Raw genomic sequence first — 14,535 nt, forward strand, 5'->3', positions numbered from 1 at the left:
GCACAAACTCCCAGTTTAATGAGGTTTAATGACATCTACAGAGAACAGAGGAGTGGAACGAACTGATGTAACCCCACCTCCCATCACTAGCATGAGCCAGCAGACACAGTAATACACACAAAATACACAAGAGACACACACATAAACATGAAAAAAACTGCTCAATTACTGTGAGCTTCTCTGTGAAACCAAAGCATATCGTATGCATATTTATATCTCCTTGCTTTATTTTTGCAAAGGTCAGATGCATCAATGTTTGCATCAATGCATTTTAGCTTCAGTAAGCTGATTTCCTGCTAGAGGCTGCCCATCTACATGAAGGTCAGATGTTTTAGCTCAGTGGCCCTTCACAGCGGTCGCCTTTGACAAATCTTTTGAACACAGACGACACAACCTACAACTAACCTACCTCTCACCTTTTATACATCTTTCCTAACTGACAACACAGCAAAGTGGCGGCTGTTTAAAAAACCCCATACCATCTCATATGGGGGAAGTGATAGCTACAATACGAACATGATTCTGTGAGCAGCATAAAGACAAAGTTATAGTGGAAAGTCTTAAGTTTGTGGTTAGCAGAGGTTACTTTAGCCTCAGATGTGTGAGTTTTTTTTGAATGTGTGAATGTCTGGTAATGTGTCAAAGTGCATTTGTATTTCTGTGGAAGTGCATCTGCTTGAGGAAGCATAACAAATACTTAAGTGTGTGTCTGTATGTGTGTGTACATACAGACACAGGTAAGGTAAAGTTAACCTGGGGGGGGGGGAATGCATGGAGAGGAGAGTGCACTAGTGTCTGCTAGCCAACAGAAGGGATTTTTTTTTAGCTGGCCAAACAAATGAAAGAGAATAGTTAACAGCCAGCTGCCACAGGCTACAAGCTAAACACCTCTGCCACGTGCCAGCAGCCTCCTTTCTTTAGGAGAACAAAACACATTATAAGACCCAAACACACACACACACACACATCAATTTATCATTAACTGATCCTCCGAATCATTAGCATCTCAGAAATGTCTTCAAAAATGAAAACTCTAAGAAAGGATTTAAATTAAAACTGTAAACATAAAAGAAGTGTTTGGGGAGGAATTATATGATTTAATCTGCGGTGGAGACGATCGTATGGCTGTAGATGAGATCCATTACTAAACCTGAGAATACCGTGGGGGAGAATCTGATTAGGAGATCACATAAGAGAAAGGATGTGGAACAGACAGGAGCTGATGCAATGCTCTGCAAGCAGTCAGAGACCATACACAGAGATGAATATTTTCCTTTAGATCAATCAGCACACAAATTAAAAGTGGAAAAGGAATACAAAGACCTTGGCATGAAAGACATGACATAAAATCAGTGTTCCATAATGAACCCGTCTTCAATCAGTTTGGTAAGGATGAGTTTATTGATTGAGTTCTGTATGGAACAAACTTGTTTACTAGTCTCTTCTAACATTAGTCTTTCAATTAATAATGAGTTTATTGATGTGTGTATTTGTGTGTTGGTGTGTATATGTGTGTGTGTGTGTGTATCTGAGATCGGCACCCTTTTGCTGTGGGCTTCAATACTACAGCTACAAAGTACATTACATGAATCACAAGGTTAGTGTCAATAAATGCAAATCCATGGTGACGCATGCCGGATTCACAACTTATGGGAGATTTTCAAAAGCTTCACCGAGCATCAACAAAACAGAATGAAAACAAAACTGACGAAAATTCTTGAGAGGGAAACGCTCAAAGCAGTCTGGTGAAATTCTAGGACCCAACATCTTACTTTCTCCTGTACCAGCATTGGTTTCTGCCCTTTAAGAAAGCCCACTTGGACATTTTTTTCAAGGAGAAGGGACCTGTAAAGCTGACAAGGACCACAGTACTTACCAGAAGATTGACGGTGCAGCTCATGCGGTTGTTGCGGCTGTCATCGCTCATCACTGTACGGTAGTCAAGGAGACGAATGAGGAGTCCCTTCACCAAGGCGACAAAGTGCTGCACCTGTGGCCTGAGCGTGGGTTTCTCTGCAGCACAGTCCAGCAAGCTGGCAGACAAGCATCCACAAGTTAATTACCAGAGGTGTCTGAGAGGATTTTGCTTTGATATTCAGTGCTTGGGTGTTGCAAGTTTTGTCAATATATTGCTGTGAAACCAGTTACATGTGTCGAAAATGAACTTCTTAAAGGTTAACAGAAACTCTGCAAGTTTTTGGGACAATAGCAAAGCTAAGACAGTCAAAATATTTTAAATTTAGCCCTTTATATCCGTGGTATACCATATTCGTGCAATACCAACCTTTTTAATTCTTACATGTTTATCTAGTATACAGGAGTATTATTAGCTCCTGTAACCGTAGTACATTCAGACCTACATGGTTTCCAGTAGTTGCATGTATCGCTCATCTCCTCCTCCACCCTCCACCTCATGGTCCAACTTCAGAATGATCTCATTCTCGAACTGCAGAAGAAAAGATAGAGGGAGAGAAAGCAACAGGGGAGACAAAAGGGAGATGAGAAAGCAAATCAAAGGAGGAATAGAAGGAGAAATCAATTATGCAAGCATAAGTAAATTGATGGAGGAGCACAATGTCTGTGTGCCAGCATTTCTGTGCAAAGGTGAAGTTATGTACGTGTCCACAAATGTGAATGTCTTTACACGGTTGTGTGTTTAATTGTATACTATATTCACATGATTCTGTATGTGTGGGTGTAACTACCTTGAGGAAGTTTCCAGAGTGTGAATTTTCACAGGTGATCATGTCGAAGAAGATGGGAATGGTGGCCCTCCTCAGCTCCTCCTCTGGGATCAACGTCATCTCCAGGATGGGACCCACCATGCCAGGGATGAAACAGATCTTATGACTGCCTAAAAGAAACACACAACAAATAGTGCAAATGTTTTCCCTTCAGAGATAAAAAGGCTCCACAGGACTCTGCCACACTTAAAAGCCAATTATTTCCTTCTGCAATAAGGACTTTGAACTGTGCTTCCTAATTTGAGCATTTAACTCTGCTTTTTTTTCTACATGCAGCATTCTCTGGCGGCCAAGAAATACAACAAATTCTATTTATGAGGTGATATGTTACGGTATATTGATGTCTGTCTAGGTGAAATGGTGCTGACACTGTCAACCTGTGAATGCTGTACTGCAAACAAATTCCACTCTGGTCGCATCAACATGAAAGTAAAGTGAAGCGAAAGTGAAATGCACTCACCCAACTGCACACATGCACACATACACACACACACGCACATCTTTCTTACCGAGTTTGTACCAGATGTCACGTATAGCAAAGCCAATGAGACTTCTCATATCTCCATATCTGAAATAAAAGAGAGAGAGAGAGAGAGAGAGAGAGAGAGAGAGAGAGAGAGAGAAATACACAGAAACAGAGGCACAAAGTGAAATCAGACCCTCAGTTTAGAACAATGTCCTGATCAATACTGTTATTTTCACCCTCAGAAACTGAACAGTCCACTGGGACAGATAATGCTGCCCCAACACGAACTAAATTGAATGTCTATCTACCGACAACATACAGTTTTAATAGGCAGTGGGAGTGTAAACAGTAATGCAGATACCAAAATAGATCACAAATCACTGAGTGTTTCATTAGAGCAGGGAGAGTAGGTGTGGTAAATAAGGAAATTATATGGCCCTTCTCTCACTTGGCCAGAATCTTGTTCCTCTTGGTTGGCGAGAAGTGCTGAAGCTGCAGAGACTCCTGGGTAATAAACGCCACGGCCAAATGGAAGTAGTTATTCCACAACTAGACAAGAAGGAGGAGTGAGAGGAGAGGATCAATGTAGAGACAGATGATAGAGATCCATTTTAAAAGCAGCAAAATACACAGACTGTTAATAAGAAAAAAAAAATGTTTGTAATTATGCACTCACCTGTACTTCAAAGTCATCATTATTGAGGAACTTTTGGTTCATAGTGTCGGCATAGGTATTTATGGCTCTCAGGAACACCCTAATTGACAGAAACACACGCGCGCACACACACACACACACAGACACACACACACACACATCGAGTACACACAAACTAAATATGTCAACAAAGTAGCATTGAATCAAGTGAAATGGAAATGAATACTGAGAATCAAATGATGCAAAAAATAACTTCCAAACCTAATGTACTGGTTTGATTGCCGACAAATAGTTATTGAATAAAAAACAACCTTAAGGAAAAAAAGTAACATCTCAGAATAAAAAGATGACATTCTGTCAGTGATCACAAATGGAGCTTATTTGTTTTTGCTTGCTATTTTTTCTGCTGCTTTCAGACAAGACTGTAATATTGTTTCAGATTCTAAACTTGTTATCATGATCTAACACGGTGTGCAGGTATATCAGTGAGTTGTGACTGTGCATTTCTAAAGTTAAGTAGCAAATCTGCTCCCAGTCTTTTTCTGATCCAATACGATCTATCAATGTTATCCAACAGTCAACTGCCATTACCTTTCCCTCTCTAACCTTCTTTGTTTTCTTTTCTGTGGGACTTTGTCTTTCTCTATCTATTTGCAAATCTCTTTCCCAACCACAGTCTGCAGACTCCTTATCAACCTGTCTTTTCCTCTTCCTCACTCTCACTTTTACCTATTTTTTTTTTTTTTTTTTTTTAAATCGCTGTCTGACACAACTTCAGCCTCCCCTCTAGCTTACATCATAAAAAAAAAATACGCCGACAACTTTCACTCCATCTGCACACACACACAGACACATTTGTCACATCAGCCCTTTTTCATCATCATCGCCTTGATCCCAGCTTTACTATTTCTAACTTATCCCTGTGTGGGTGTGTGTGGATGCAGAAGTCACTGCAGATAGCAGCAATCCTTTTAAATTCACAACCACCAAGCCTCATGGGCCTAGTAGCAGGTTGCACCTCAGCAGTTACAGTTACACGGGTTAGAGAAGCAGACCTGGGACCAGTAGGCTGATGGTTAAATTCCACTGACTGTGTGAGTGTGTGTGTGTGTGTGTGTGTGTGTGTGTGTGTGTGCGTGCAGTACAGTACCTGTTCTGTACCATGATCATGGCCATCCAGTCAGAGGGATACACATGTTTCCCAATCAGGTCTTTGAAAAGTAGGAAGGACTCCATCAGAAAGTCCTGCAGTGAAATGTACAAGAGAAGAAGAATGAGTGTGTATATAAGTAGACAGACTGGGTTTGTAAGAAATAATGTCACCATATACAGTGATACACGGTAGCTTGTTAATAATGTATTTTAACTCTATTTTCATCAATTCACCTGCAGAAGTGTGTGTGTGTGTGTGTGTGTGTGCACTTACCACGAGATCAGTGGTACCAGTGAAGGTTTCTATGTATGTGGAATAGTGACGATCATCCATCTGACTCAGGATAGCTGTCATGCAGGCCACAACCCTGGACTACAAAGGTAAAGGATGTGTGAGAGAGACAGAGAGAGAGAGAGAGGGAGAGAGAGATGCACCATTACTTTTTGGGCACTCAGCATCTGCTTTTAAACTGAGTGCTATACATCTAAAGCCAAATATATTTAAATCTCTTAAGGTAATTGTGTCTAAAGCTGCCTCAAGAGTACTGTAAAGAAAACGTCGGAATGCATGCATTTTCCCATTATAAATCACAATCAACTTGAAAAAGGTGCACATGTGGATGGACGTCATATCCCACCCCCTACACTCCCACAATTAACCATAAACGGTCAATGCAAAAGCCTTCATGACTATTGATGTACATGTTGTTCCTGTGGAAAACAGCAGCAGTAACAGAAGAAAGTTTGAGAGGCTGACAGCTGCAGCAGCTGTCAATGCAGTCGGTGTGACAAACGAGACAATTTCTGAAATTAAATAAAGTGATCAGACACGGAGGTAGATGCCAAGAAGCATATTTCTGCACACTTTCAGGGTGTGGACTAGTGGAGGCACGGGGACACCTAAGCTCACTGCCTGGTATTTGTTAAGCATCTACTCTATATAGACACATGCGTGACTGATGAGACCACACACTCAATATCTAAAATACAATTAACACTGTATTCATTTATATTTACTCCAAAATCCACCATACAGGTGTTTCTCTAATTTACTTAATCCATATATAAGTACAAGTGGTGAAGATATACTGGGTGAGGTGACTGGAGAAGGCAGAGTGTGTGTGGCAGCCATTCTGCAGCGATTTTACACACAAAAACTATATGAAAACTAAAATCGTACTACTACAATCTGGCTTCAGTTCAGCACCTCACCATCTACGTCGCCCATTCTCCTATCAGGTTTGTTTTTATACATTCCAACTGTTTCGTGGAAAGTGACGTATATATCTTCCAAGCCCCATTTTGTGCGTACACAATGGTTATAAATGAGGCCCCAGTACTGTGACTTGCTCGTTTGGGCAACAAACGAGTCCAAACAGCACCAACATAATCACATACTTCCTACATGACCTGAAACAAAAGGGCAGGGCTCTGAACAAGGGAAATTGTTGTGATGTTATTTTTAAAGATGCTGTATTCATCAACATGTCATTACCACACAGTTAAATTAGCATAATTACTATAAACAAACAAAACTATTGGCAAGAAGACTGGCAGCCTCTGCAGTCTGAACCTCATATTCTGTATTTCACATTGTGGCTCACTGCTATTAGGTCATGAAAAATATATATATATTCTGAATTACACTATGACACAAATCAAAAGACAAAATTGAAGCTTTTAGAGTTTATGGTTACAACAAATAATGAAAGTTGCAAAAGCTTAAGGAAAAATCATTTAACATGTATATTTTAATGTTAACTTTTATTAAAGCAAAAGAGAAGACGCTCAAAATGTGTTTTGCTTATTGTTACTTCACTTGACCTTTACTGTGCAGAATGATGTATGTGCAGAGTTTGACACTTGAAAGCTGTTTTCACATTCCTCTCCTGAAGGTCAGATGCTTCATTGTGCTCACTTTAAATTTGAGTTTCAGGTTTGTACCTAACAGCAAGATTTGTGAAATCACAACCATAGATTCTGGATTTTTCAATGAGGGCCAGAGAGGGATGTCATTTTGAGGATGTTTACTTTACTTTAATGAAGTAATTGAACCTTTTCTGTGGAAAAAACATCTTAGACACAAATTGTTATTCAATCCAGAGTATTTTTGCATGTTGTAAAACATCTCTGGATGGGGATCTTCATAGAGATGCAAGATTTGGTCAATTTCAATGTAAACACCAAGATATTAAGCATCTAGCTTCCCAAATATATGAATGTAACAGCTATGAACAACTATTCCACTTTCATTTGATCCTAAATTTACATACTGCAGGTTTTCAGTGTTGGAGTTTTTAATGAGGTATTTGTTGGCGTTTTTAATGAAGTGTTAACTCCTCATTATGTCCACTTAACTCTGAATATGGCCCAAGGTGAGTACACAAAAACACACGAAGAGATTAGTAGGCGGAAGAATTACAGTTAGAAGATGAAAGAGAGGAAGAGTTAGAGACTAAAGATGAGGAAGAAGGAGCAAGCATTATTATGACAGAAAATAAGACAGATTTGAAAGATGAGGATAGGCAAAAAAAAAAAATTTTTAGACAAGTTTGAGGAGAAGTTACTGTTAAGTGTGTGAAAACTACTTATGCTGCAAAAAACCCCTCCCTGAGCTTGATTAAAACACATTTATGGAAAATTTGACACAAACCTTTCCACAATCACTGGCTGATTGAGGAAAGACACTGAGAAGGGCAGCGGACAACAGAGTAAAAACTGAAAAGAAAAGAGAAAAACTGAACTGCACCGAGCAGCAGAGAACAAAGGCATGAATGTAAAAACAGTTTGCATATATTACAGACAGACACACAGTCTCATCAACGAGAGTGTGTTAGCGTTGATTGCCTTAGTTGAGCCAAATAGTGGTCATCTATCTGAAGTTGTTTCCACTTTCCTCTTCTGCATATGCTCCAACTGTTTCTTTGATATTACTTTCTCAATCCTTTCTCTCTGTGATTGGTCCTGAATCTTTTCATTTTCTGTGTAGACAACATTTCCTGTTGAGAACCTAAAATCGAACACGGTGCATCTTTTATTAAATGTTTCAGTGGAAAGCTCAGAAAATTAGAAAAAAGAAAATTGAAAAGGGAAATGGACCTGCAAAAAATATGTCTTTTGTTATTTTCCTCTTTCATTTTTTTATTTCCTCCAATCATTATTTTGTTATCTTGAGCTGTATGTTAAAAAGGAGACCCTCTCGGTACAGGCCTGAAAGGGGCCAAGGCACCTAATAGACAGCGGGAGGAGTCTGGCTAGTAAAGAGCACAATGTGAATGTCCAGTTTGGAGCAATGTGCCTTTGCTTATGTCCTGCTTAATGTGTCTTTGTTTTACTTCTCCTGTATAGAACTGTTTTATGTCCTGCATAAGGTTGGTCTACCCACAAAAAAAAAAAAAAGGATTTGCAGGTGGTTTCCAAATCTGCTTTGTGTGTCAGCTCTGTCTTCTGTGCCACCTGCAGCGTTGGGCTCATTTGAACTCTTTGCCCGTTGTCTTATGATTGATGTAAATTTTGACCTGTCACAGGCTGTGATGCTCACAGTGTCACATCACTTGACTCGAGTTTTGAATTAAGTTGGCAGGTTGAATTAGCTAACAGCTTCAACAACAGAACTGTCTCTCCTGCTGCTAACTGGATCGGACCACAGCATCCCCCGCAGCGATCAGTAGCCCCAGATGACCTCGGTGGTAATAAAAGGTAAAACTGGACACGTTTCCAGCTCGAATGATTTCAGGGAAGAAATGGATTTTTGCAAGTGCATGTCCTGTGCCCCACGCTATTTTCCCCAGTGAACCACTAAAAGTGGCTGCTAATTCAGCCCCTAACTGACCTGCTTGCACCAACTTTCACCGGAGTATGCAGGACATCCGGCAGTTTAAGACAAGTTACAGGAGAGGGATTTTCCATCACTTGTTGAAGTAACTTACTGGACATCGTTAGAGGTGTCCCATGGGATAAAACTTACATCAGGACACCAAGGTGACACACAAAATGAACTCTCAATTATTTGACTGATGTTACTACGTGACTCAGGGAGATGCTTCGCTGTTTCATTGTTTTATACAATGACGATAAAGATAATTGGACTTGGTTATTGGGATATATTTTCATTGAGGATGTCAAAGGTAAGCTACATTATTGTGCATATTTTGGATGAAAACTTAATGGGGTCTGTTACTGTTTCTGCATCACTGGTTTGATAGCTACTGCTTGTCTTTTGGTGCCTGCTCATCTCTATGTATGGTTTAATGCTGCTGTTTGGTCTGCCTGCTCTGTGTGTGGTTATCAGGTGATGCTGGAATATTTGTTGCTTTGAGTGTAGATAGATTTTCAGTTTATGCCTATTGATTGCACCCTGGTGATTGGCAAGTATAGCTATCATTGAAAGCTTACTGCTGGATGAGGCCACCAATTTAAACAATACATATAAAAAGATTATATAGCCTAATTCAGTCTGCAACTATTATTTTACATACAATTAATCTGCCGATCTTGATTAATTGATTAATCATTAAGTCAAAGAAATGTCAGAAAAATAAATGGCCTGCCCATAAAAAAACGGGTACGGTATTGCAGACCTGCGCTGGACTCTGTTTTGTATTACTAAAATTACAGCTTCATTGTTGGAGTGAAGTTCACAGACCTTTTTTCAGAGGCATTGCAGATTTACAGGTACTAGTGCTTCATCTTAGCAGCCGAGGTTTGGGTGAAATTCTCCTCCAGAGTTGGTGGCAGAAAAGGGAACCGTGAGAAAGAGATGAAGAATGATGGATGGCTAATTGAAGATGAAAGGTAAATGGCATCTGATGTGGAGAAAGCTTTCATCTTATCAAATGGGCAGTGTGTTTGTGCCTGCATTCTAATAAAAATGCACACTTTTTCATTCACGTACGCTAACTAAAAAATACTTTCACTGTGTACAGTTTTCAAATAATTACCGAGTCAGACAGGCATGTACAAAATTGATACATTACTCTTTAAAGGAAGGTCAAAGTGTTTTAGTGAACTTCACTTCATCACATGAACATCTAACCGGGCATGAATACTGTGCATGCTTTGATGCGTGTGTTTCAGCACAGTGCATAACCACCCCCACCCTCCACCTAACTTTCCTCTTACAGTTGAGCATGACATCAGAGACCCTGTCAGCGCACTTTCTTTAATCTCTTTTCCCTACTTTCCCCTTTTCTCTTTTTCTTGCTCGTGTTCCCATCACACATTTCATCCTTTAAAGTGCCGGGAGATCAATTAAGTGCAACACTGCTGTATGTGAATACATGTGAGGACGTCCAAAGCACTGACTCAAGTCCTGAGAACATTGTTTGTGAGTTATTATTGTTAATTTGATCAAAACAATACAAAAATAGTCAGTGTGTTATAATGTTATAATCTAATGTGCACTTACTAAAACATGGGAACAAGGTTTACCTTGAAATTAAAACTCAACATGAAAAAATACTGTTATTGGCATCCTTACATGACAGCCACATTAAAATTAATGTAATTATACTACAGTGTATGGGACAGTAACATACACACAAGCGTAGCAGACATTAAAAGACAGGAGCTAATGTAATAGCAAAATTCACTAATTCTGAGTCTCTCCTCGTAATTCCTTCCTACCTCTCACCATCTCTCTTTTTCTTCTTTGCCACCCTAGTATGTAATGGTTCAGTAACAGGATTAAGAACACACACACACCAAAACTATCTACATTTTACTACTTTCTGGTGCCATGTTCACCGTGTTTGTGTGTGCCTGTGTGTGTGTGTGTGTGTGTGTGTGTGTGTGTTTGTGTGTGTGTTTGTGTGTTGAAGTGTAGGTCACATGACACATTGCCCTACTTCAGTGTAATTGGTCTTCTCTAAGGACTTATGCTCTCAATGTTCTCTAACACCATCTAAAACACAAACACACACACACACAAATGCTCAAAGGGCCAAATATCCAACCATCAGCCGTCTGTGCACTTGTACGTGAATGTGTTTCATCAACACGTTTTATATAAATGTTATGACATGCGGAGACATATGGGAGGTGTGCTGTGTATTTTAATAAAAATACTAACAAGTACAGTGTGTGTGACAGATAGGAAGGGAGAGAGAGAGAGAGGGAGCTCAGGGCTTGCTCAGGCGAAGGCCTTACGCAACAGTGAAGAGATTACTGACAAAACAGGACACAGATGCTGGCGAGGTCTGGGATTTCTCTCTCCCCCCCCCCTCCTCTTCTTCTCTCCTTGACTTTCCTTCCATTTATCTCCCCATTCTCTTGCCACTCTTGTAAATGATGTATTAACAGCTGTAATTTCCTAGTTGCATCAAAAGACAGTTGCTTGGAAATGCACCTGAATGACATGAAATAAATCTAAACTAAGCCATGCTATGAACCCCTATAGGCTGCAATTTTCATCACACTCCACAGTACGAAAGTGTCGAGTTTAACAACAACAAATTGACGATTTTGCTGTTTGTGCACCCTGGGGTTAAAAGTATACAGTTTGTTAAAAAAATACAGTTTGTCCTGAGGGTAGTGCTAGAAAAAAGGTGATGTGGTAATTACAATCAAAAGGGTTCAACACTTTGAGCAGCAGTTTGAATTTCACTGCATATCATCCGCTAGCTGATTTGTGTGTTGTGTGATCTAGTGATGCTGCCATTACTGCGGTGACAGAATCAAACTGAACACTTTCACCGACAATAACAGCAGTGATGTTTGGGTTGATCACGGCTGGCAGTCGCCCCCTGTAACAGATGTAAATGTGGGGGTTTTTCAGTCTCACATCATTAGTTTGAAAATTCTTATGATAGCTTTGGAAACATGAATGTTTTTGTCAGAGCTCCACAGTCTGCATGTGAAAATTCTGTGTAGTAATTAAACACAGCTGGCAGTACCTGCTAGCTTATGATTATAAATCAACAAAGCCGGCAATCCATGATGTTTTACATTGTAATCAGATGAAATACACTATTTAAAAAAACCTGAAACATATGATATTGTAAAATTGGAATTTCAGGCAGGAAACACATGCAGCGAATACCCAGCCAAGCTAGCATACAGCAGACAGACATCAGTCTCTAGTGGTCCTTTGGTTGATCCATTGTCAATATGCCACTCAAGATGCAAATGTGAAGATTTACAGAGGCTTGTGGATATTAACAGCACAGAACAGTCTGTATGATTTTGTTGATTTTCATGTGAAAAGAGGTCAAGCTATCTATTAAAACTGGACCCGATTTTGTTGAAAACTAGCACAGGTTTACATTGGTTTAAAAGGATGTGCCACAGCCTTGATGGCGGCTTGTTTACTTCAGCCCTCAACCTGGATTCTTCTGTAGGTATGTAGGGAGCATTCTCAGTGATTGTAGCACACTGGTTCCAGCAAGAAAACCGTCACACAACTGTCACAGCACAGCAATGAACACATTGATAAAAGCTTTGAAATCTTTATCTGTGACAACATACTGTACAGTATCACAAATAGAGAAGAGTCATAAAGTCAGCAAACTGACACAGAAATATCTTTCTGAACTGAAGTTTACTAACATTTGCCACCATAACTGCTCATGATAGCACAGCAAGTAAGGCTGTAGCAGCAGCAAATACACTGAGTGTACTGAGTAGAGCAAGAGTTTATTTCATTGCATATAAATTTAACTTTGTAAGAGAAAGATATGCTGATTCTTCTTTTAAAAGTTACATAAACTCACTTCACTTTATGTCACCAAGTAAAGCTCTGAGTGAAGTTCATTATCCCCATGAGATGCCCAGTGGGATAAACAGGGAAAGACGACTGATGCAATTAAATATAATTAACATATCATTAATTTTAAATTAAGACAGAGCATTAAAGCATTAACTTTGATGGCTCTTATTAGATTACTTAAAGTGGTAGGGTTTGATCATTTAAGGGAACAGAAAGAAATGTTTCCGACATGTTGCATGTCGCAAATGTCACTGAATAGTGTGAAACACTGGTGTAAATCCACCAGGTGCACACGGATGATTTTAGTGTCTACTTTGTATGTTCTCTCCTATTGCCAATATCTACAAAATGCAACCTTTTTTGAGGTCCAGTGGATAAACAGAAAGGCATTCAAGCAGCAAAACAGACCCAACACAGGAATAAATGAGTTTCAATTAAAATCATAGGAGAGCATTATAACACCCATCCATTCAAATAATTCCACATCAGGTCTATTGATGCCTTTCACAGCAATTAATTTAGGTCCGCCTCCTGCCTATATACTCCAGTTTTTGCATTCCTCACCAGCATTTCCTATTTTCATCTCCCCTCCCCTCCCCTGTAGTTCCTTTTGTGGCATCCCCCCAGGTGGGAAGTCATTACACTGCTCTAAACTGCGATTTTTCATAATTTTTTTTTAAAATACAGCATCTAAAAAACACAATCTCACTGGAAGCCGGAGGCGTTCCTCAGTGTAACATCACAGATACACACTCATCCCTGACCCCCCTCCATTACACACACATTTTTCCAATACATGGGAGTTGAGGTGGAGAGTGGGGGTGTGTGTGTTTGTGTGTGTGTGCGTGTGTGTGTGTGTGTGTGTGAAAGAGAGAGAGATGGATTGTGTGGAGGTGTAATTAGAGTTGTTGTGTGTGTCAGGGTGATGTCGCTGTGTGTTTGTCAGAGACAGAGAAAGGAAGAAAGAATGACAGAGAGCCAGTATGGGTGTGTGCATACCAGTATATGTTTGCATTTCACTGTGCATGTGAACTTGTGCGCCATTTAGAAAACAGATCAATGTGTCCTCAGACACCCATTTCTCAGTCAAGTACAAAGACACACAATCATTTGATGTTAATGAAGACGAGAAAGCAAAGGGAAAAAGGGGAGTCGAGGGGAAAGAAATAATAAGATGTAAAGCAGTAAAGACAGATGCAAAGGCATACAATCATTTAAATGTAAACAAAATTTACAGGGGGCAGGACTTAGTCTCTTACTCAAACACTATACTTTTCCTCCACCCTCCTTTGAAAATGCCGTGCTTCTCCTCTGATCCTCCACCCTATCTAGTCTCTGAGACCTTACAGCTTTTACACGTCTAGCTTATTGTTTGTGAGCCTTGTATGTTCTTTTTGCACACGTGTATTATTTTTGAAGGGCCCATGTGTTGCACTGCACCCTGGCTGCTTATGTAATGTGAACAAACACATTCACATGGTCACACGCAGACACATCCTTTTGCTCTGCTCATCAGAGGTCAATTGAAACACAAGGTGAGTCAACCACTTTGCAGTGGCGCATACATCACCAGTTATTTTCAGATGGAGGAGGGGTCAGGAGGGACATTCACGTGGATGCTGCATCAAGGGGCCGCTCGGGTAACACACACACACACACACACACACACACACAAGCAATAATTAATTGTCCATACACACATACACAAGCACTTCACTGACAATCATAACTAAAAACACAGTTACATAAGCACTTGCACACAAAAGAAACACAACTGTATTATGTGTGAGAACCTCCACTCCACATTTATTCA

The 14,535-nt window shown here is 40.0% G+C and overlaps 1 protein-coding gene across 1 annotated transcript in view; it reads right to left on the reverse strand.

Annotated features, from left to right (window-relative positions):
- LOC137189434 (dedicator of cytokinesis protein 2-like) overlaps window positions 1-14,535 on the reverse strand; it is a 101,003-nt gene that overhangs the window by 12,612 nt on the left and 73,856 nt on the right. Inside the window, exons 27-34 of the mRNA XM_067599300.1 lie at window positions 5,292-5,390; window positions 5,016-5,110; window positions 3,887-3,965; window positions 3,659-3,759; window positions 3,254-3,312; window positions 2,706-2,854; window positions 2,361-2,446; window positions 1,877-2,033 (exon numbers count right to left, since the gene is read on the reverse strand). Coding sequence (XP_067455401.1) covers window positions 1,877-2,033; window positions 2,361-2,446; window positions 2,706-2,854; window positions 3,254-3,312; window positions 3,659-3,759; window positions 3,887-3,965; window positions 5,016-5,110; window positions 5,292-5,390 — 825 coding nt within the window. The remainder of the gene's footprint in view (window positions 1-1,876; window positions 2,034-2,360; window positions 2,447-2,705; window positions 2,855-3,253; window positions 3,313-3,658; window positions 3,760-3,886; window positions 3,966-5,015; window positions 5,111-5,291; window positions 5,391-14,535) is intronic.

Source organism: Thunnus thynnus, chromosome 9 (genome assembly GCF_963924715.1).
Source record: "Thunnus thynnus chromosome 9, fThuThy2.1, whole genome shotgun sequence".
Taxonomy (NCBI): Eukaryota; Metazoa; Chordata; class Actinopteri; order Scombriformes; family Scombridae; genus Thunnus; species Thunnus thynnus.